Raw genomic sequence first — 24,850 nt, 5'->3', positions numbered from 1 at the left:
ATATTTATTTGAACTATTTTGTGACTGGCTTATAAAGACTGAACTGATATGCTGGAGATTCAGTAGTTAGAAGAACTGAAAGAACATTCTACTAGGGACAGGTGAACAACAGGATGGTGTGCTACCTTCCCAAAGCCAAGATCTGAGATGTCACTAAGATTGGATAGGCTTCTGAAGTCAACAGACAAGGATCTATTGGTGATGGTTCATATCCGCACTAATGACACTGCCTTGCAGGATATTTTACAGATAATAGATTACTTCAGGGAACTCTGAAGCATGCATCTGAAGAGAGGTTTTTTACCCACGAAAGCTTATGCCCAGATAATTCTGTTAGTCTTTAAGATGCCACCGGACTCGTTGTTTATGCTGAAAAAGAATGCCCAAGCTATCTTCTCAGAGATACTTCCTGTCCCATGAGAGAAGGAAGACAGAAGGCAGAAGAATCTGGAGGTGAACCCCTGGTTAGGTAAGTGCTGCAGGGTATGTTTTGTGGAACATCGGTCCACGTTCTATGGGGGGAGGGACCCATATAGTTTGGATGGCTTCCAGATCAGAAGAAGTTGAACCAATCTCCTCAGGGGCAGGCTGGCCAGAGTACTCAAGAGGGCTTTTAATAACAGATATGAGCACTTATTTAGCACGAAATTGAGATGCTAAGAATAATCAAGGAGACAAAGGACATGAAGAGAAGAAGTTACTTAATTACGTATCCACCAGTGCTATTTTGAAAAAGAAAATGGTGCTCATAAATGACAACATAACCACAGAGCTGCTGCAAGCCGGTGAGGAACATATGGTAAACGTGATGCACAAGCTACTCAAGATTTACAGACGAGAGATAACAGTATCTGCCCATAAAAAGGAGATAAGAGCAAGTGCAAGAACTACAGAGAAATCAGCTTACCGAGTGTGCCAGAAAAAGCATTCACCAAGATATCGAAGAGGAAAATGAAGAGGTACGTGGAAGGGGCACTTGCAGAGGGACAGGCGGGATTTAAACCATGAGGAAGTACAATAGGTTAGCTATTTGTGAAAAAGAACATAACCAAACCTGTTACAACAACTTTATAGACTTCAAACTGCCTTTTTATAGTATTTGGCAGAAAGGGTTATGGTGAATTTTAAGAATGTAATGGCATCCCTTGGAAATTAATCAAGCTGACAGAAAACATCTAAAGAAAGTCGATGAGCGTGGTGAGAGTGACATGAAGCTGACGGAATGGTTTTGGGATGACCACAGAAGTGAGACAAGGATATACACTATTGCCAGATTTGTTCAACTGGGTATTGGAAGCTGTAGCACAGACAAATGAATGGTTATGGCTGTAGCACAGACAAATGAAACAAGACAAGTCATGGTATGTGAGTGGAAGGTGCATAGAGTCATAGGTGATATTGATCTCTATAGCACTGACAAAGTTAGATCTACAGAGAATACTTGACAAGGCAGACTGGAAAAGCAGAAAATTCAGATTGAAGATCAGCATGGAGAAGACAAAAAAGATGGCAATTGGAAGGCAAGAAGAGAAGCCATTGGATAGACATGGTGAAGAATGACATCAAACAAGAAGGTTTAAAGATGAACAATGCCATGAAGCGGATACAAGATAGAAAGCGGTAGAAAGACTTCATTCTGCCCCATCATTGCTGCTGAGCTGACCGATGGGATTAAACAAAAGCACTACACAGACAGCAATGTTAGGAGCCTGAGTAACAAACAAGGAATTGTAATTGCTCATTTCTTAATATAAATTTGATCTAATTGGTATTACTGAAACCTGGTAGGATGATTTGCACCAAGCTCTCCCAATTGATGAGATAAAAGAGCTTCCCTTGGAGAACTTTGAAGTCCAAGATCTGCCTCACCAGGTATTCTTCTGACCCCTGAACTGTGACGGAGGGAGGAGGTGGCTGTATCTGTCCAGGAAAGAAATTGACGTACTTTCTCCAGCAGGGAAATAATGGAACACCGAATGAACCTTGATCTATTTGGTAGCCAAAGTTTGAAGGCCACCAGGTTAATCAGCTGGATTACCTGGAATGGGCCGAGATATTGGTAGTCAGGTTTCCTTGAGGGCCAGGCTGTGTATCCATGCATTGCATTGAGCCATACCTGACCACCGACTGTGATGTGAGGGGTGTCCTGCCAAAGGAGGTCAGTGTATCTTTTGTAATCCCTCTTGGCTGATTCTAGGTGGGTTTTCAATTCTTAATGGACATGGTGCAGGTGCTTACACACGTTAGAGGCTAAAGGAATGTGGGAGGCTGGCAATATGGACAGGTGAAAACAAGGGTGGAAGCCATAGTTGGCATAAAAAGGACTTTGGCAGATTGAGCTGTGGTCGGATCGGAATTGTTGTACATGAACTCAGCAAAGTGAAGCAGCACCCAGTCATTCTGAGGTAGTTGATAAAGCAACTAACATACTGCTACAAAATTTGGTTCACTTGCTCCATCTGCCCATCAGTCTGCAGGTGATAGGCAGAGGAAACTTAGATTAACATCTAAGATCTTAAATAATTCCTTTAAAAAAAAAAAGAAGAAATGAACTGAAATCCTCAGTCAAACAATGTCAGATGGTAAATCATGAAGATTTAAGATATGATTAAACGTATCTGTCACCTCTGTAGTAGGAATTTTCCAGCAACATATGAAAGGAGACAGCTTTATGAGAAGGTTGATGATAATTAGTATGGCTGGGTGGCCCTGGAAATTCAGGTGGTCAGTGAGAAAGTCCATAGAAATAGATAACTAGGATTGGGATGGAGTTGGCAAGGGAACCAAAGCACCCAGTAGTTTGGCTGTGTGTGGGGGGGGGGGGGTGGAGGGGGAGAGAAGAGGTGGAGAAAGCAAGAGGCTGTCCAAGCACATACATAAGTTCTTGCAATGTTCAATATTATACACCAATATAGGTTTGGCCACCAGAAATTGAGAGATCAGTTTCAATAAATTTTCTAGTGACTGAAATGGCCTGTCGGGATGAGTCATGATATAGCTGGAGCATGGTTAGATGTGGTAGACTATAGGGGACACAGATCTGATCTTTGAACAAGAAAATCCCATTCTTGACCGATTTCAGAGTAGCAGCCATGTAGCCCACGAAAGCTTATGCTCAAATAAATCTGTTAGTCTCTAAGGTATCACGAGTATTCTTGACCGAGATGTTTGAGTCAGGGGCCAGATCTGTGATGGCTGGCCTCAATTTTACCGCAAACGGACAATGAGGCAAAGAAGACTTGAAAAGACAGTAAATCGTTGTTTGCTAGTACACTGACAAGATGACAGGGCTTCAAGACTGTGGCAAGCTACGGGGGGGGGGGGGGGGTGTCTATTCCCCTTGTGTAGGTACTCGCTCTTGTAAGATAGTATGCCAGGCTTCACATTTCGGGTACCAGGGCAATAGGTCAAGGTAAAAATCAAATCAGGAGGGGGAGAAAAGGGACCAACAGATCTGGTGTTGATTGAGAGCATTTGCAGTTTGCAGGTATTCTCAATTTTTTGATCCGTGAATATACCTAAACAAGAAAACATGCGCCTTCCAAGTGATGACACCAGTCCTCAAAAGACAGCTTTAATGACCATCAGTTTCCTGTCACAGACCTTGTAATTTTGTTTCACAGGCATCAGCTTTCAGGAGTGGAAGCACAGAGATGGAGAACACTCAGGGACCTATTTGCTATGATAGCACTGCTCTGATCACATAATAGGAGTATCTGCTTTGACAATAAAAAGTTTAGTCAGCTCCAGGTGAACTAAGATGGGTGCTGATGTAAATGTTTCTTTCAGTTGATCAGTTGACACAGGAAGCCCAAAAGCAGTGTCCTTTGACAGCAGCTGGGTAACTGGGGTCATTACCTTTGAAAACCTCACTGATGAACCACTGGTAGAAGCTGGTAAACTACAGAAAGCACTGGACATTGCAGACCTTTCTCAGCTCTGCCCAGTCCACACCTCTCTGGGATCCATATTTATCCCACTGGATGAAGTGATATAGCCTAAAAAGCCAAATGGAAGATACAAAGAGCTGTTGTTCTTTTGGGGCAATCAGAATTGGAGCCCCAGCAGTGGATGTAAACTGACAGATAAAGTTTTTAGCCAGATTCTCATTGAAATATTCCTGTAGGTCAGTGGTTTTCAACCTTTTTTCATTTGTGGGCCCCTAGAAAATTTCAAATGGAGGTGCAGACCCCTTTGGAAATGTTAGACAGTCTTTGGTCACTCAGGGGTCTGCAAACCACAGGTTGTAGGGCCCCAAGTTCTGGGTCCAACAAGGGATAAATTAATTCAAATGGAATTTAAGCCCATGGCTGGAGGTTGATAGGGCAGCCATAATACTTACACAGGGACAGGACATCAGCCTTTTTTTTTTTTTAAATCAAACATTAGCAAAATCTCAATATTTTGCAGGGACTGGTGAGTCATTATCTCCTTGAATTACAGTGGTCTTCTCCATGGCATTCTTAATTTTCTTGGTGCCTAGTCACCACTGCTGGCAGTAGCCAGACTGATCCAAATATCTCCTGGAAGATGCAGGAGATATGGCATCATGGACTGAGAGCAAGGGGATGCAGAGCATGACTGGGAAGAGGGGTGATTTAAACAAGTTAAATTGGAGTTTCTTTGTGGTCTTGGATTTTGATGAGAAAGGGTGCAATTTTGTGAGTGACAAGATTAAGTACAGCATGGTACCATCAATCAACTCCACTAGGTCTGAAGCAAGCTTTCTTTGTACCAGAACTTGGTTAGCCTTAATGAATTCTGCGTCCACAAAATTGCTGAAGACCCCTGAATCCACAAGCACAAGCTGTGTGAAGCTCACCTCAGGTATAGATGGGATGCAGACACAGAAAAAGACATGCAGCTGGGGATGGCAACAGTCCACAACTGTTAAAAATGCATGTTGGCAGAAGGGTCTGTTTAGGGAAGGACATGGTCATTTCCTGGATCTGCACATGCCTGGATTTGATGGAGCATTTAGTGGCGAAGTAGCCTCACCCACCACAGTACAGGCAAAGGCTGTTCAATTGCCAGTACACCATCTGCCGCTCAGTGAGGTGTCTTCGCATGGTGCCAATCTGCACAGGTTCTGGCCCCGGGACTGCCTTTGGAGGCAGATGGGTATGGGATTGGGCTAGACTGGGACTGGACATGTACCAGACAGTCAATGGTCAAGCCATATGTATAATTCAATGTCTGAGCTCAGTACAGTGCGTGTGTGGGTCAACCTAGCCCAAATCATCATTTATGTTATCATCTAGTCCCTGGTGGAAGTGATAGATCTGTGCTGTCTTGTTCTACACTACATCAGTGACCAGACGTTGAAAGCAGGCAGCATATGCTGAGATGGACCAATGGCCTTGTTTAAAAAACTGCAGATGACTTCAGCGATACAAGTACGGTTCAGGTAACCTAATGAGTGAAAAGAGACAAATGAACAGGTCAAAACGGCCAAGGATCGGACTTGCCTGTTCTAGAAGTGATATCCAGTCTAAGGAATCACCAGTTAGGCTATATCTACACTAGCACTTTTTTCAGTAAAACTTTTGTTGGTCAGGGGTGTGAAAGGAACCCAGCCCTAACCGACATAAATTTCACCGACAAAAGCGCTGGTGTGGACAGCACTATATTGGCTGGAGACACTCTCCGGCTAACCTACCTACCACCGCTCGTTGGGGGTGGTTTAATTATGCCGACAGGAGAGCTTTCTGCCGTTGGCACAGAGCAACTACACGGGAGACCTTACAGCGGCGTAGCTACAGCAATACAGCTGTGCTGCTGTAAGGTCTGTAGCGTAGACATCGCTGTAGTAATCTGATAAGCCTCTCTGGCAGCAGGACCTTCGGGGCTCGTTTTATGGATACTGTGGCTAGATTCACTGGAAGTACTCAGGCTGCCAGGATCTGTAAATGGACAGAGGAATTCTTCAATTGCAGCTAGGCAACTTGGCTCTGAAGGCACTGAACTAACTCCAACATCTCAGTAATGGATGTTCAGGGGGTTTCCATCTCAGCTGCCGGACTGAGCACAAAGAGGGGAGTCTGCTCAAACTGTCAGAATTGCAGGGCGGATGGATGAGGCAGGAGCAGATACTGGCTCACTTGGAAACAGGCAGAGAGTCTGTAGCAGAAGCAAGGCCCAAGAACAGGCAGATGCTGGGGCAGAAGCCCAGGAGCACGGGCAGTTTGTCAGAACTACTAAGCAATGGGAGTGCTCCTGGCCAGGTAATGACTGGAGACTGCTCAGCAGACTAGAGAAACTACTTCCCAAGGCAGGTATATAGGGTCCAAAGGGATCACCTGGGTTCTCACCGGTTGGATGGAGTGGGGCCTATCACAAGACCTGCAGGTAATTGCCTCTGATGACTCACTTCAGGCTCAGGGATGGCTTAAGCAGGCTCAGCAGTAACTCAGAGATGACTCATGACACAGCCAGAATGCTTGTAGCAGAGCTCTGGAAGAACACACCTCCACTGCCCCCCATAGCACTGAATTATAAAACTGGGAAAATAGTTGTAATGGAAAGATTGACATCTCCACTGAAGAAGCAAACGAAAAATATTTAGAAATTTGGTTTCCTTTCATCGTTTACTTGGATACAGAACAATCTCCTGCTGCCAAAATAAAGAATTCACATTTCTGAATATCAATTTAATTTTCAATAATGACTGGAAGGAGTGGCTTTTGGATCTTTGTCAAACCACAGAAGTAGACGTTAGCCTACATGAAATAGAAAGATTGGACTATACAATGAAGATTGAAAATGCTAAAGATGCAGAACTGGAAACTAATGACCCTTTTCAAATGCAATTTGTATGATGGTTTATTTGTGAAAATGTTATGCGCAGGGGAGACCACAGAATTGGAATTTTCTGTACTGTTCTTATAAAAATTCTAACATAATTAATTTCCCTGAGAAAACAAGAGATTGTTTGTGAGTGAGACTTCCCCCAAAGGCTATAGAACTACTGATAGCACTCACTTGCTCATTACCTGCAGGTCTAAAAGCAACATAGTGAAACAGGCCATGGTGAATTGCACAGCTAGTTGAATGAAGTGAACAGTTATCCCTCCTGGTAAAAAAAAAAAAAAAAAAAAAGAATACCTGGACACAAACCCATACACGTTGTGATACAGCATGGCCAGAGGGCAGCAGGAGAGTGTTACAAGGGAGCCTTATTCCCTGTAAGGGGAAGAAAGTTTGCTATAGATTAACTAGAGCACCTGAAGCCAATTAGAGCACCTGCAGTCAGTCACATGATAAAAACCCCTGCTTCAATCAGACAGTGTGGGAGTTGGAGCAGAAAGGATTGGTATTGGAGCAGAGAACAGTTTGAAGGAGTTGGAGCAGAGAACAGTTTGAAGAGAAAGCAGAGGAAAGTTTGGAGAAGTGCTGCAGTGGGCTAAGAAGTCCAAGACCCTAGGTAAGGGGCACCTGGCTTGTATAGAGGGAGGGCAGGAAGCCCCCCCACAAGCTGAAGGGCAGGAGAGGGAAGTAGCCCAGGGGAAGGAACTGCCAGTTCAAGTGGTTCACCACTATCCTCAGGGCCCCTGGGCTGGGACCTGGAGTAGAGGGCGGGCCCAGGTCCCTCCCTCTCCACTCCCCTCCTCAAAGACACTAGTGGGGCAATTATATTCCAATTCAGGAGCAAGAAATAGTGCCCTGAACCCCCCCAAAGAAGAGAAAGTGCAAGACCCATCATAATAGTGCCAGCAATTTGCCACAACGTTGAATTGTTATCTATTCCTCTTGATACTTTGTGATCCAGCCCAAGTTTTGCTATCTTCAAATTACACCAAGTACCTGTATTTTTTCCAATCACCAACTTCAGCAACTCTGTGTGGCTATGAAAGACTAACAGAGATGCAGATTTAGTTAACCACATCTTCAGTATACCCAGGGGGTGGTTTTATACATCTGGTAACAAGTTGTTACCAAGTGGGAGATTTACAGCAAGAATTGGAAGGAGGTGGGGCAGCTACTCAATTTTATCTTCCACAATCTGCAGGGATGCCAGGAGTCCAGAACAACTGTGCCACGGAAGTTAATATAAGGAATGTCCTATATAGGTAATGCAGTAGAGACGAGAAACTAATGACATCCAGTGTTACTATGAGCAACAAGTCAAGCAATGGATTGGAGTGAAACCGTTTGAAATGAAGTCAGTTAAAAAGATGTGTTAAAACAGTTTCATAGGCAGGCATAGCATGAGTGTCCCAACCAATTTGCATAGTTTTACAATCACTTTTGAAAGAGTTTTTTTTTTTGCCCCATTACTGTTTAAAAGACCTAGACATAGGAAGCTGACATTAGAGGAGTTCCTGTACCTCCAGAAGCATTCTGTGTATGGTTACTTTCATTACAGTAAATTGTAAATAAAGAAAAATATTTTTCCCTCAGCTCTGTCAACTTAGGTAAAATAATTTCAAACAAGTGTGACTTTTCATAGTGTCTCTTAACTGAGTGTCGGTACCAGCTACCTTGTTGTGAATAATGCTCAATTATTTCATAAATATTCTGTACTGATGTGAATGTGAAACTGTGGAACATTTTTATGGAAAGATAATCCGTTCTTTTGATTTACTTCTTTTGAGGATCACTAAAACATTTAAGATGTTCCTTAACTGCCACCCTTTTTATCACAAAAACTAAGATTCAGGAGAGAAGCAGGCTCTAGGTATACATGAAAGATCTCTACTGTCTGACAGTAGTATAATGTGTGGAAAGGTGGTGTAGGGGGAAGGTTCATCACCAGGCACAGTCTCTTGAAGACAGTGTAAATTCACTAGACTGGAAGAATCTTGACTGAAGTTGCTGGAAGGCACTGATTGATGATGTCTAGCTACAATCTTAGCGTCTGTTTCCAAGGAGCAATAAGACAGATTTCGATCATCCCCAGTCACCTAAGAGATCTCATATTCGAGTTTATCTTCAACCTCAGACTCAGCTTTGGTCTGTAGTCTTATCATCTTGTTGCCTCTGCAGCCTTAGCTTCTCAAACCCCACACTGGCTTCTGTTCCTTGCTTTCTTATCTTGGTGGAGTGCTAGGAATATTTTGTCCTTTGTCAATATCTTCCTTCAGTTATTGGAGGGCTTTGTGTTTCTCTGCTTTTGCTCCTTCAAAATACCACTGATCAGGCAAGGAAGCATCTCAGAGTGCACATCAACATCTTCCTTATTCAGTGCAAAGCACTGGAAGTTTGGAATGCAGCTGTTCAGTGCAAAGATGGGTGAGATTTAGAACAATATATCCGGAGTTTGACAAAATATCCTAAAAATTAGGATTTGAGGAATTCTTGAAGTACCGGTATATTTACCTTAAGGAATTATTTTATTCATTATTTCAAGTGTCCCAGGCAAGGATAAGAATTTGTCATTTTGGGCCTTTAAATATTCCTTGTTGCATGCCAACCAAATGTAGCAAGAGGGTAATGACAAGCCATTCATAGACATCATAATGACGACTATTCCACTACTGAATGTTTCTTTCCTCACTGGCTGGGAATATTCCACCTTTCCCTTCCCCTAAACCTGTATCGCTATACAGGTCAGAAACCTGGACCCTCTTACAGGCAGACTTGGAGCAGCTAGATACATTCCGTATGTGCAGTCAGCTCCAAATCCTGAGAATAAAGTGCTCTGACTTTGTGCAAAACATCTAGCTCTCAGAGCTCTGGCATTCCTTCAATTGCTCATTATATTCAAAAGCATCGTTTGCATGCTCTTCTGCCATGTCACCAGGATGGTGAAAGAACACCTCAACACATCATACTCAAACTCTCCATCAAAGCAGAAAGGGGTGCATGCCCTGAACCTACCTGGCACCACCCACAGGACTGCCCCAGAGATTTGTGGATTCACAGGATTGAGCCAAACTGGGGAACTTCATTATGTGATGTTTGGTGTGACGCTATCAACCACAGTCAGTCTAGCTAGTACAACAATCCTCAAAAAACGACATGTGTTTGATGATGATGCTTTCCCCATTATATCAGGGCATGAAAAATTGTAAATGGACACAGAAAAAGGATGCTTTCTTGTACATTATATAGTATGTTACTCTCCAAACAGTCCCATTAAAGTCAGACGTGCTAACCAACCTGGGTACGTAGGCATCCTTCAGTCTTGAAAGACCATAGGTATGCGCCTGAGAGGTAAAGAATATACTCAGTTGGTTTTAAGACAGCTGCGAACATGGCTGAAGAAACCCACTCGAGAGAGAGAGAGAATCTCTGCCGTATGTCAAATTTAAAAGCGATGTTTTGACGTTTTGGGCTCTGCCTTCTGCAAGCTCTTTTCTCTGCTAAGTTGGATTGCTTCCTCTCATAAATCTGGAGACCTTTGTTAAGCTCTTATTTCCAAAGGCTGTGGTCTCGAGTGTGATCTTCCCATTTGTCCACATCCATGTCCATTTCTTTGAGGTCTCACTTGCACACATCCTTGAAATGCAATTTTGGGTGTCCTTTGGGTCTTTTTCCAGATCCCAATTTGCCGTAGAAGATGTCCTTCGGGATGCGCCCATCAACATTGGTAAGGGTATTAAAATCTGGCGAGGTGACTGGGAAAGGAGTAGGAAAGAGAAAGCTCTCTCTTCCTTCTATCAGTCAGTTGGTGTGTGCAAGCTTCAGATGTATACAACACCTATTGACAGACAGGGTACGTCTGTATAGCGTTTTGGAACCCACGGAAATGAGCCTTTCAGCTCAGGTCAACAGACTCCGGCTAGAGGGGCTCTAAAAAGAGATATGTAGACAGAACTGAAATTGCAGCATAGTTTCAGAGCCAAAACTCCAGCCCATACTGCAACTGCATAGCTACGTAGACAGTGCTTTTTTCAGAGCACTAGTGCCAGCGTCCTTGAGCTTGAGTCTGTCGACATGGGCTGGAAGGCTCGCTCCCATGGGCTCCAAAACACTGTAGATATGCCCAGTGACATTATGGGAAGATTCATGAACTGCTAGACACTGTCTCCAGGGTGCTATCTCTAGATCTCCCCAACTGCCACCACCTCCAGCTCCACCAATCCTACATACTGGCCTCTGGCTATAGGTTTAGCCCTCCGGCCAGTAGAGTGTGAAACTTTTACCAGATGCATACTAGTTGCAAAGCTTAACAGTTGCATTGCTGAAATATTTGATGCATTGATAAAGATGAGTTCCACTGTGAACTTATTTTTATAGTATCAATTTTGTTCATCAGCTCTAATAGACCCATGGCTTTATTCTGGGGGATTCTCCCCCACCGCATTTTGTGCCTGTAGAATTTAGCAATATATACAAGTTTAGCTTTTCCAGGAGCTTTAATGTTTAAATGTTCTCAGTTGTATTCAGCTGCTTATCTCTGGCCCATTCCCAATGGGATTTTACTCAAATGGATGCAGGTTAAGCGCGGAAGTTTCCATCTCTACCTTTATAACAAATAATGGTAGCAGCTGTAACCCAGGATTCTAGAGAATGGTAGGCAGTATCTAGAATGAGGATATGAAGCAGACAGTGGTCTCAAGAACAATGGAGCAGTTAAAATTTGTTACATTGTTGCAAAATTAATGCATGGGAGGGGAAGCTTCAGAACTCACTTACCCCCAATATTTCCCAATTCCAAGTAAGTCTGCCTCTCATTCCCCTGATATACACAGTGAATCAGAATAAATGCAATACATCAGAGGTCGGCAACCTTTCAGAAGCGGTGTGCTGAGTCTTCATTTATTCACTCTAATTTATGGTTTCGCGTGCCAGTCATACATTTTAACGTTTTTAGAAGGTATCTTTATACGTTTATAATATATAACTAAACTATTGTTGTATGTAAAGTAAATAAGGTTTTTAAAATGTTTAAGAAACTTCATTTAAAATTAAATTAAAATGCAGAGCCCCCCGGAGTGGTGGCCAGGACCCAGGCAGTGTGAGTGCCACTGAAAATCGGCTCATGTGCCGCCTTCGGCACATGTGCTATAGGTTGCCTACCCCTGCAATACATAGAAATCAAAAGGAATGCTAGCTAGTATGGCAGGTTTCTCATCATCCCTGGCAGTTTACTTTCATCAACTTCTTCTGACAGTTGGCCTCAAACTCCAGGACTCCTTTCTTGCTAGTCCTCAGCAAGTACACCCTCGTGAAAGTTTCTCCAGCAAACACTGATAATTGAGGTCAGCTCACTGTCTGGCTTGCTCACCAAGAGAGAAACAAACACTTCACAGAAGCAGCAAGTGCCCTGAGTGGTCCCAAAAGAATTGTTATTGCTGGAGCTCCTACTAGTCTCCTTGATCTTGCCCGGGATTGCGTGGCACTGTGCTTAGTGCCGCATTTTGTGAACATCTGAGACATCCTGCACCTAGCTGCTCCAGATCCCAGGAAGCCCTAGTTCAGCTTGCTGCTCAAATGTTTAGACGTATGGCAAGAAGCAAAGCTATGGGTAGCTAGCCCAGAAGTTTAGTGATCATGTGTGCATTGCAGCAGCAAATGCTTTGGAGAATACACAGATAAGACTCTGTTACCACAAGTAGAACAGCACAGAGTGCCAGAGACCTTGGGAAAACATGCTCACTCTGGAACATGAGGCAAATGCATTGTAAGATGAAGTCAGAAAGACAGGCTGACTCGATACAGCTGAAACACTTGCGACTTCTAGTCCGCAGTGGGAAGTGCACCAGTTCAGCCAGAACTGAGAGCAAGTGTTTCACTCAGAAGTTCCAGTTAACTGTTAAAACCAATACACTTGTAAAATGCCTAGAATGTCTGTTGTATGCGAAATAAGGTATTGAGTAAATTTTGCAGTCTGAATCCATTCCAAGCAATGGTTTCTTGAACCCCTTTTGTCTTGCTTTCTATGGACAAAGTTCAAAGGTGGATCATAAGACAGCCTGACCATTTTCCCCATATTCTATTTTACCAACACACACAAATTCTAATGAACATATGGGAGTGAGACTTACTGTTCCCTCATTCCTAATAAAGAATCCTTAGCAAAAACCATTCTTACAAAAATACACTAAAACTAAAGTAAAGTCACTAAATCACAGTTCTAAGTAAAATACTTTCACTATAAAGTTCCCCCCACCCCGCCACATAAGCTCTTGTAAAACGTACAAGTAAAAATCTAAGTTCTAACCTAAGTAAATACTATATTTTTTCCCTTTCATAAAGAGTTGAACGTTATTTTTAAAAAAGACAGGTTAACCTATGTGACTCACAGCTGAGAAATTTCAATTTCAGCCATACTGTTTCATATACACAAAACTGGAGTGGGATAAACAAATATTTAATTATAATTTTAAAAGTTAGAGCAAGCAGGCCTTTGGAGCTGTGCTCCGGCTCCGCTCCAGCTAAAAACCTGCAGCTCCACTGCTCCGCACTCCAGCTCTGGCCTCCACTCCGAAGCCCTGAAGCAAATTCCTTTAAACTGATATTTTTTAAAACAGCAGTTACACGTATGTTTTAAACTGCACATATACTTGTACAAGTAAACCATTATACATCATTAAAAAAGGAGATTGACAACAAGCTACCTTGACTAGGCTGAAAAGATCACTTCTGGAACTAATGAACTGGGAGAAGAAAGAGTCCCATAAAAAGGTATAAACAAAAACAATGAATTTCTGAGCCAAATTGGAAAACAAGTGGAATATGTCCAAGAATAAGGTTTCACTAGCAAATTATGAGCCTGATCTCCTTAGTAATGTAAGACCAAGTGAAACTGAGAAAGGATAAACATAATAGAAACAATGATCCACAATAACAAAAGAAAACTTAACCAAATTCACTTTATCATCTGCAAACATAGCAACCAAAGAAAAATCTGTCAGGATCTCCTTCCAGGCCTCAGCAAAGGTTTAATAACATAGTGTTGCACAGTGAGGTCTCACATTATTGAGGTCATAACATTTATTGAAGTACATTCACTATGATATGAAGTATCATAAATAAAATAAAACTAGAGATGTCAAATGGTTAATTTTTAAATTGTGTTTGCAATATTTGATATCATGTGATGGATCAGTCAGTCATTAATGCAGATAAATGAGTGATGTTGAGAAAGTGGATAAGGAAAAGTTATTTACTTATTCCCATAATATAAGAACTAGGGGTCACCAAATGAAATTAATAGGCAGCAGGTTTAAAACAAATAAAAGGAAGTTCTTCACGCAGCGCACAGTCAAATTGTGGAACTCCTTACCTGAGGAGGTTGTGAAGGCTAGGACTATAACAATGTTTAAAAGGGGACTGGATAAATTCATGGTGGTTAAGTCCATTAATAGCTATTAGCCAGAATGGGTAAGAATGGTGTCCCTAGCCTCTGTTTGTCAGAGGATGGAGATGGATGGCAGGAGAGAGATCACTTGATCATTGCCTGTTAGATTCACTCCCTCTGGGGCACCTGGCATTGGCCACTGTCGGTAGACAGATACTGGGCTAGATGGACCTTTGGTCTGATCTGGTACGGCCATTCTTATGTTCTTATGTAAGCCATACCGGGGGGGGGGGGGGGGGAGAAGAGCCACCACTGCTACGGTCATAGACATGCCTCAAATTGCTCACACTCTGGCTATAAATTAGGCTGTCATACCACCAGTTCAACATGAGAGAAGCACCAACACACTAACCCCAGGGTACGCAGGGGTCTTCCAGGGGTTACATCAACTCATCTAAATATTTGCCTAGTTTTACAACAGGCTATAGAAAAAGCACTAGACAAACTAAAATTTCACACAGCCAATGACTTGTTTATAGTGCTCTATATACTATCCATTGAAATGTAAGTACAGTATTTATATTCTAACTGATTTACTTTATAATTCTATGGTAAAAATGAAAAAATAAGCCCTTTTCAGTAATTGTGTGACTGTGACACTTTTGTATTTCTAGGTCTGATTTTGTAAGCAAGTAATTTTTAACTGAGATGAAACTTGGGGGTACGCAAGCAAGTGACCTCTCTGGTCACCCAGGAACAGACTTAAAGGAGGCAATTTTGCAGCAGAAAAGCTTCAAAAACAGACTCCAACGAGAAACTGCTGAGCTTGAATTAATATGCAAACTAGATACCATTAACCTGGGTTTGAACAGAGACCGGGAGTGGCTGGGTCATTACACATATTGAATCTATTTCCCCATATTAAGTATCCTCACACCTTCTTGTCAACTGTCTAAAACGGGGCATCTTGATTATCACTACACAAGTTTTTTTTTCCTCCTGCTGATAACAGCTCAGCTTAATTCATTAGCCTCTTAGCACTGGGACGGCTGCTCCCACCTTTTCATGTGGTGTGTGGGTGTGTTACTGCATGTTCCAGTCGATGCGTCCCACGAAGTGGGCTGTAGCCCACCAAAACATACGCTCAAATAAATGGGTTAGTCTGTAAGGTGCCCCAGGGACTCCTGGTCTTTTGGCGGATACAGACTCACAGGGCTGCTACCCCTGGAAGGGAGGGAAGAGGTGCGAGGAGCCTCCATGGGCCACACCAGCCATGGGCCGCCCCCCCCCCGGCCCGAGGACTCGCCCCGCCCCCTCACCTTTTTGAGGGCCGGCACCAGCAGCCCCCGCCACTTGGGCGCGTTCTCCTCGCTGAAGAACTCGTAGAGCAGCGGCGGCGCCTGCATCCTGCCGCTGGCGGGCTCCCGGCGGGGCCGGCGGGATCAGTGGGCGGCCCGGCGCGGCGGCCGCGGGCAGCCGGAGGGCAGCGGCAGCACCCGCCAGCGGCGGGACTCAGCGCCGGGGGGCGGCGGCATCCCAGCACCCCCCGGGTCTCGCCTCAGCGCCCGCCCCACGCAGGGCCCCCGAGGCCGGAGCGCGCTCGGCGGGGCGAGGCGGCGCGGGCAGGCGAGCGGCCACCCTGCCCCGCCAGCCGCGCGGGCATGCCCGGCCCGGCCCGGCCCCACGGAACTGCGCGCGCAGGCCGGCCCGCTCGCGCTGCAGGGCGGAAGGTCACGCGCCGCCTCACATGCCCCCGGGGAGGGGGGGGTCTGCGCCGGGAGCTCGAGCGCGGCTGGAATTCTCGGGGCTTTCTCCTCGCCCTGACGGTTACTCCCGAGGGCGCGTGCGCAGTGCGGGTCGGCCGACCAGCGCAGGCGCGAGGCGTATGCCCCCGCCCACTCGCCCTGCGCCAGGGCGGAAGCGCGGGTCAGCCGGAGCCGTCAGGGATCTCAGCAGAGTGCCGAGTGCCTCGCTGGGCTGGCGGAGGCGCGGTTCCGCAGACAGCGCCCCTTACAGGTAGGGAGGGTCCAGAGCGCCTCCCTCGTCCCAGCCCCCGCCCATGCCAACCCCCTGACCCTGCTGGGGCCGCGGGGGGGAGAGGGCTGCCCCCCCTCCCCTCCCTTTCTCAGTCCCTTGGGCAGAGATGGGGCTGGCTGCCCTAGGGGAAGGACGGCCCAGGGGTTGGGGAGACATTGGGGTCAGGCCCTGAATCCATCGCAGACGCCACCCTGTGTCCTCCGGCCAGGCGGCCGGCTCTGTGCCTCAGTTTCCCCACCTATAGAACAGGGTCAGTGGAACAGACCTTCGTGAAATCAAAGCAGGGGAGACCCCCCCAGTCCGGGGGTACTAGCCCCCACGGGGGGCACCCCCAACACCACAGGCGGGAGGGGGGGCGATTGCAGAGAGGAGCCAGACAGCGACTCCAGCTCCACCAGGAGCAGAAGCAACCAAAACCGGGACGGTGAGAGAACGTCCTATCGTTTTGACTGAATGGTCTCGGCCCAGTGCAGATCGGCTCTTTGCTCCAACCCCTCTACCCTCAGTCTCTTCACCACCCCTTACCCTCTTCTTCCTGCCTCACCCTTTTGCTTTCCCTTCAGCTGATCCCCTCCCAAGGAAAAAAATAGTGGCACAAACAGGCCGCTTGCTGCCATCCCATTGTTTTGGGTCTGTCTAGGTTGTAAGGTCTTTGGGGCCAGGACTACCTGGTACTCTGTTTCTACAGCACCTAGCACAATGGAGCCCTATAGTCAGAAAGAACATAAGAACATAAGAAAGGCCGTACCGGGTCAGACCAAAGGTCCATCTAGCCCAGTATCTGTCTACCGACAGTGGCCAATGCCAGGTGCCCCTGAGGGAGTGAACCTAAAAGGCAACGATCAAGTGATCTCTCTCCTGCCATCCATCTCCATCCTCTGACGAACAGAGGCTAGGGACACCATTCTTACCCATCCTGGCTAATAGCCATTTATGGACTTAGCCACCATGAATTTATCCAGTCCCCTTTTAAACATTGTTATAGTCCTAGCCTTCACAACCTCCTCACGTAAGGAGTTCCACAAGTTGACTGTGCGCTGCGTGAAGAAGAACTTCCTTTTATTTGTTTTAAAGGAACAACTGACTGATCCATCACATGATATCAACATCACTCATGATTTTATATACCTCTATCATGTCCCCCCTTAGTCTTCTCTTTTCCAAACTGAAGAGTCCTAGCCTCTTTAATCTTTCCTCATATGGGACCCTCTCTAAACCCCTAATCATTTTAGTTGCTCTTTTCTGAACCTTTTCTAGTGCTAGAATATCTTTTTTGAGGTGAGGAGACCACATCTGTACACAGTATTCGAGATGTGGGCGTACCATGGATTTATATAAGGGCAATAATATATTCTCAGTCTTATTCTCTATCCCCTTTTTAATGATTCCTAACATCCTGTTTGCTTTTTTGACCGCCTCTGCACACTGCGTGGACATCTTCAGAGAACTATCCACGATAACTCCAAGATCTTTTTCCTGACTCGTTGTAGCTAAATTAGCCCCCATCATGTTGTATGTATAGTTGGGGTTATTTTTTCCAATGTGCATTACTTTACATTTATCCACATTAAATTTCATTTGCCATTTTGTTGCCCAATCACTTAGTTTTGTGAGATCTTTTTGAAGTTCTTCACAATCTGCTTTGGTCTTAACTATCTTGAGTAGTTTAGTATCATCTGCAAACTTTGCCACCTCACTGTTTACCCCTTTCTCCAGATCATTTATGAATAAATTGAATAGGATTGGTCCTAGGACTGACCCTTGGGGAACACCACTAGTTACCCCTCTCCGTTCTGAGAATTTACCATTAATTCCTACCCTTTGTTCCCTGTCCATTAACCAGTTCTCAATCCATGAAAGGACCTTTCCTTTTATCCCATGACAGCTTAATTTACGTAAGAGCCTTTGGTGAGGGACCTTGTCAAAGGCTTTCTGGAAATCTAAGTACACTATGTCCACCGGATCCCCCTTGTCCACATGTTTGTTGACCCCTTCAAAGAACTCTAATAGATTAGTAAGACACGATTTCCCTTTACAGAAACCATGTTGACTATTGCTCAAGAGTTTGTTTTTCTATGTGTCTGACAATTTTATTCTTTACTATTGTTTCAACTAATTTGCCCGGTACCGACGTTAGACTTACCGGTCTGTAATTGCCGGGATCACCCCTAGAGCCCTTTTTAAATATTGGCGTTACATTAGCTAACTTCCAGTCATTGGGTACCGAAGCCGATTTAAAGGACAGGTTACAAACCTTAGTTAATAGTTCCGCAACTTCACATTTGAGTTCTTTCAGAACTCTTGGGTGAATGCCATCTGGTCCCGGTGACTTGTTAATGTTGAGTTTATCAATTAATTCCAAAACCTCCTCTAGTGACACTTCAATCTGTGACAGTTCCTCAGATTTGTCACCTACAAAAGCCAGCTCAGGTTTGGGAATCTCCCTAACATCCTCAGCCGTGAAGACTGAAGCAAAGAATCCATTTAGTTTCTCCGCAATGACTTTATCATCTTTAAGCGCTCCTTTTGAATTTTGATCATCAAGGGGCCCCACTGGTTGTTTAGCAGGCTTCCTGCTTCTGATGTACTTAAAAAACATTTTGTTATTACCTTTGGAGTTTTTGGCTAGCCGTTCTTCAAACTCCTCTTTGGCTTTTCTTATTACACTCTTGCACTTAAGTTGGCAGTGTTTGTGCTCCTTTCTATTTGCCTCACTAGGATTTGACTTCCACTTTTTAAAGGAAGTCTTTTTATCTCTCATTGCTTCTTTTACATGGTTGTTAAGCCACGGTGGCTCTTTTTTAGTTCTCTTACTGTTTTTCTTAATTTGGGGTATACATTGAAGTTGGGCCTCTATTATGGTGTCTTTAAAAAGGGCCCACGCAACTTGCAGGGATTTCACTTTAGTCACTGTACCTTTTAACTTTTGTCTAACTAACCCCCTCATTTTTGTATAGTTCCCCCTTTTGAAATTAAAGGCACAGTGTTGGGCAGTTGAGATGTTCTTCCCCTCACAGGGATGTTGAATGCTATTGTATTATGGTCACTATTTCCAAGCGGTCCTGCTATAGTTACCTCTTGGACCAGCTCCTGTGCTCCACTCAAGATTAAATCTAGAGTCGCCTCTCCCCGTGTGGGTTCCCGTACCAGCTGCTCCATGAAGCAGTCATTTAAAGTATCGAGAAATTTTATCTCGGCATTTCGTCCTGAAGTGAAATGTTCCCAGTCAATATGGGGATAATTGAAATCCCCCACTATTATTGGGTTCTTAATTTTGATAGCCTCTCTAATTTCCCTTAGCATTTCATCATCACTATTACTGTCCTGGTCAGGTGGTCGACTCAATTTAATCATGGATTTTTACATAAAAGTGTATTCTTGTTGGTTGTTATAACCTTAATACATATTCTTCACAACTCTGAGATAGATGAGACCCAAACTGGGTCTCTTTTACGGCCTGCTGCTATTATAGGTTTTCCCTCCTAGTTAGGGAATGTTATGGTAGATCTCAAATCAATGAAGGCTACACTCAGAAAGACCTCAAGATTTCTGGAATATACTGATCAAACAGTTTCACTTTTGTTTCTACTGCCTGTCCCTCCCTTCTCATATTTATCTCCAGACTTCTTCTCTTTCTCCAGATCTATTCCACCCCCACCGATCTTCTATTCATTGAACTTTTTGAAACTTTGCACTTTTAAAGAGAGGTAAGGGGCTGACTCTGTGTACACAAATTTGCAGAGGGACAGTAGGGATGAGTGAGATCTGTTATTTTTCACCTCTATACATTATTTAAAAACATTTTTGCTCTTAACAAGCATGTTATCTCTGGTGACACGAATCCACAGTTTGAGAACTGCAAAACTAAGCATCTCTGATGGCATCTTCTAGACTTAGCACTGAGTCCCATTGGGTAGATAGAAAGATTAACCTAAATAATATGTACAGAAGCCTGTGGAACCCCGTAAGATTGGGTCGCTAACCCATGAACTATTGGAACTCATTTACAAAACTTTTCTTACATGAATATATTGTCTCATACTATAGAATTTATAATCCCTATTCCATGATGAGATATTTGAGCTATAATGTATCTTAATTAAAACTATTTTTAGATTGCTTTTTGAGGAAAAAAAATATCAAAAAAATCCAATTTAAATAAAAAATCCAATTTCTGATTTCTTAAAAAAAAAAATCATTGATTTTTATCCACGCTGATCTAAATGCCTCCCCGTAGTATAATGGGGGCTTAGATCACTGACCTTAACTACCACCCTTGGAACCTTTCAGCTGGTTCTTTCCTCACCCCAATCAACAAAGAAACTCCCTGCACCTTCTCAAGCACTGCTGCAGCACTCCAGACCATTCCGCTTAAACAACTGCACTTAGCAGTCAGGTGCAGTTTAAACCTTTGCCTAGAAATTAAACAAACACAACAGATTACCTGAAAGATTACAAAATTTCATATTCAAAGGCTCCAATAATCTCTTCTCAATGTTATTTTGTCCTTTTAATATATTTTTGAAAATTTTAGGGACAAAGGTTTGGAAGGTCTGTCTACACTGCATTGTAAACCTGGGTCTGTGGGACCTGGGCTTGTGGACTTGGTTTCCATGCCCACGCTTGAGCGTCCACACTGCATTGTAAACCTTGGTTTACAGTTGCTGGACCCAGGTCTCAGAACTGTGCTAACGCATTCATACTGTGCTATGCAGAACCTTATGACTTAGGTTTGTGGCTTGAGCTGCATCCACACTGCAAAATGACAAGGCTTAGACCCAAGTCACAGCAGGACTGTCTCTCTGCCCCATGCCCAACAGGGTCATAGGACCTGGGTCCTGAGCGATTGCTGATCTGAATCAGACTGATTTGTATGTGGACAGAAGAGGGGACTGAGCTCAAACATGAGTCAGAGTCTGGGTTTAGTGTGCAGTGTAGACATACCCAATGAGTGAAGCTGAATGAAGTGAGCATGTTTATTTTTGTAAAGAAAATATAATTGGTTTTGGATGCTGGCTGGACTCTTAAAACACAATTCCAACTTTAACTTTTTAAAAGGAAGTGTTTTATTTGTCAATTATGGTTGTGAATTATGTGACTTTCCGTACCTTGGGCACTCCTGATATCTGTAATCACATTGCTGTTAGTGTATTTTTGAAATATTGGTTTTGATTGTTTTGTTGTTTTGTAATGTTTTTAAAATACTGTTAATATTAGCCCCCAACTATTATTTTCAAAGTTCATTGCACGTCAACTTTCAATTTTTTCACTCACAACAAAGAATGGGGAAAGAAATTTGTCCTATTTTACAAGCTTTACAAATAGTCACCAACACCTGTCACCCACTTAATGAAACCAAATGGCCCCATCTATAAGGCATCATTACCAACTGCCAGGAACTGTCACAAGAACCACTCATTGCCTCTGCTGCCACCAACTGTCTCCACGACAAAAATTGGCACCAAATCTCACCAGTTATGAAATGACAAGTGGCCATGAATTGCTACCAGCTCCCAAGAGAGACAAATTGTCACCAACTATCTCATTTTATTGACTGCCCCACTCTTCCACCAACAATCACTAGCTATTGCAACCTCTGACCCGACATCCCCACTTGGAACCAACTGCCGCCACTTGTCCATCATATACCAAATGTAACTAATTCTCTCCAGATGTCAGACTCATGAACAGCCACAAAATGTCCACAATTTTCAGTGAAACCCATCAAATGGAAGCAGCTGGTGAAAATTTCCTGATCAGTCAACCTGCAGCCAACAAAGGAGAATTATCAGCTATCAGCATCTGCCATTACCTGTCTTCAGTTGACAAGAACTGCCACACAGCACCAACTGAGAAACTGTTAGAGTTGCCAAATCTCATGATTTTTATTGTGAGGTTAGCAATATTTGACATTTTTCTTAAAGCCCCAGCTGCTGGAATCAAGTGATTATGAATCTCAACTTTCATTATTTGATGTTTCTAGCTCTCGTGATTGCTGAGAAAAACTTAAAAATGGAATGAGTGCCCCCAATAGCTCAGAAACCAGAAGGCAAATAAGAATACGTTTTTGGTTTGTTTGTTTTTTTAAATCTCAGGGGACTTTTTAGGCCTGAATTGTAATTTTAATGGGTGAGATTGGCAATACTGCTGACACCAGTCATCACCTCTACAAGACACCAACTATTGCTATTGGCACCAGTTGTTTCCAAATGAGACCAACTATCACCAACTGAAATCAAGAGCTGCCAACTGTCACCCTGTCAGGATGCTCTCATCCTGCAGACGCGGCCTATGCATTGCATCACATTCCTTTGCTTGTACGGTAGTTTACCCTCCTGCTAAACCAAAACTCCATCTCCATTCCAAGTTAACAAAAGTCCAAATAAATCTAAGTACAAATGAAATCGCAGTTGCCTAAATCCTCTCCCCTGTGGAAGCAGCAGCACTCCTCGTGATCCCTCAGGCAAAGGGGAATTCCTGCTCCTCCTTGGGGAATGCCTCCGTTCTAGGCACAAGCCAGGATCAGGGAAATTATGGCTCTGGAGCCTGCCGTAACTGCAACAGTTAGCTCAAATTAGTACCCTGGAGTTATTCCAAACTAGCCTGGTGAGCGAGAGCAGTGTCCACATCAAAAACAATGGTAGATTAGAATCGGATCAATTGTAACTCGAACTGCAGCATCTCCCACTAGCTCAAGCATCAGCTATGCTCCAGCTTCAAATCTCTCCCATCACCCCCAGCCTAGCTAGCACCTTTTAATTCAAACTGGAGATTTCTGTGCGCGGATGAGAGTCAGGTTAAAGGCAAAACCCAAATTATACCCTGAGCTAGTGAAGACAAGACCTAATACTGGCTTAAGAGCATGACAGAACTTTCAGCAAAGGAAGATTCCCCAATTCCTTTAAAAAACATACCCTCACTCTTTCCTATTTTTATCTCCTGAGATTAGCAGTAGTGCTGGAGAACAAATTACAAAGGCAGGGAAATTTCTAGCTGCCTCCATACACTATCCTCACCAGAGCTAAGAGAATAAGGAATAGTGACAAGTGAAAGGGTCCAGCCACTCTCTCTTGTGCATCCAACAAATTATTGAGCAATACCTGGAAGTCAACTGAAGCCTTTCCCAGAAGTTCAGGCATATCCTCCCTCTCTCCTCCAGAAGAATAATTTTGAATATGTATTTAATGCACCTATTCTAGTGCATTCTAAATGCTATGAAGTGCTCTTTATTAGCATTAGCCACAGAGGGGAATGACTTCCACCAGAAGCAGGGAAAACTCAATCCCCCTTAATTACTATGAAAAAAAATCCAACGTGCATATATTTAATTGTAAGAGCTGCAGAATGACCCCAATAATATGAGGCTCTGTGGTCACATTGATTTTAACCCCATCCCCATCCCATATTTTGGCAACATCCTGTTTCCTCTATGCTCATTTCTGTTATCTCAATCCTTCACCCTGTTCTTTTTTTAAACTTCCCTCCCATCTCCAAATCTCATACCCACACATCTCTTCACTCATCCTTCCAGACGTTCTCAACAGTAATATGCTCTTAGACCAAGGAGGTGGGAAAGCAGGCAGGAATCCCTGGACAGCTAGGGAACAGAGTGGGTGGCTGTCTGTCTTCTCTGCTGCTCTCAGGAGGAAGCGGATGGTTCTTTGCCAGTCCCAGAGAGGAATCACGAGCTAAGGGTCTCCCTCTTTCCGCATCTAGGCCTGAAGGGGAGCATGGGAGGATGCTGTTCCATGGTGAAGCTCAGTGTCAACCCAGGCAACAGAACTGCAACCAGAAGAGGGCACCCACTTCAGCTCCACAGACAGAGGCAGCCCCTGCTGGAAAGGAATTTAGCTGAAGCTAAAATATGTGCCCTAGGAAAATCAGGGGATGAAGGGACGTCCTGAAGAATCCAGGAAGCTATTGGCCAGCCAGCAAAGTGCCCAGTTGTCTTAGACCAGCCCTGAAAGTGTGAGACACACTTACCAATATCATTTTCCTCTGTAGTAGAGCCTGTCCCATACAAGTTGAGTAAGGATGTGTTAGGGCCAGTGTGAATTCTGTTACCGGTGGACACACCTGTCTGATGTATATCTAGTGGACAGGCGTTTAAGAAACAGTGACTTCAAACTAACATGTTGATCCTTGGAGATAAAGTCCTGTAGGCTTGTTTGAGTAGATCATGGAAGTAATATGTATTGATATATATTTGAGTATATTATTGAAAAGTATATAAATGATATAATCTATTGATCTTTACAGAATCAGAGAAATGTGGGGCAGGAAGGGACCTTGAGAAATCAAGTACAGCCCCGTGCACTGAGGCAGGACCAAGTAAACCTAGACTATGCCTGACGGGTGTTTGTCCAACGTGTTCTTAAAAACCTCCATTGGAATCTGCCTCATTGGAAGATTCTAAGAAAAGCCTGGGCAAACCCTCTACTTGGTCCGCCTCAGCACAAAGGGTTGGACTTGATGACTTCTCAAAGTTCCTTCCAGTCCTAGGTTTCTAGGATTCAGTGATTCTGTAAAGATACATATCCCAAAAAATCTAGGTGTTAGGTCAAATGTAGGCAAAATTACATTCATAGCAGCCTGACCATTCATACGTTCAGAATGCCCAGTTTA

The 24,850-nt window shown here is 44.0% G+C and overlaps 1 protein-coding gene across 1 annotated transcript in view; it reads right to left on the bottom strand.

Moving 5' to 3' along the window:
* The window catches only part of SOS1 (SOS Ras/Rac guanine nucleotide exchange factor 1), an 89,733-nt gene extending 74,104 nt beyond the window's left edge, over positions 1-15,629 (bottom strand). The window contains exon 1 of the mRNA XM_045009885.1: positions 15,508-15,629. Coding sequence (XP_044865820.1) covers positions 15,508-15,594 — 87 coding nt within the window. The 5' untranslated portion in view covers positions 15,595-15,629. The remainder of the gene's footprint in view (positions 1-15,507) is intronic.
* Between the last annotated feature and the right edge of the window lie 9,221 nt (positions 15,630-24,850).

The sequence above is a fragment of the Mauremys mutica genome, chromosome 3, assembly GCF_020497125.1.
Source record: "Mauremys mutica isolate MM-2020 ecotype Southern chromosome 3, ASM2049712v1, whole genome shotgun sequence".
Lineage (NCBI taxonomy): Eukaryota > Metazoa > Chordata > Testudines > Geoemydidae > Mauremys > Mauremys mutica.
This window is presented reverse-complemented; position numbering and strand designations above follow the sequence as displayed.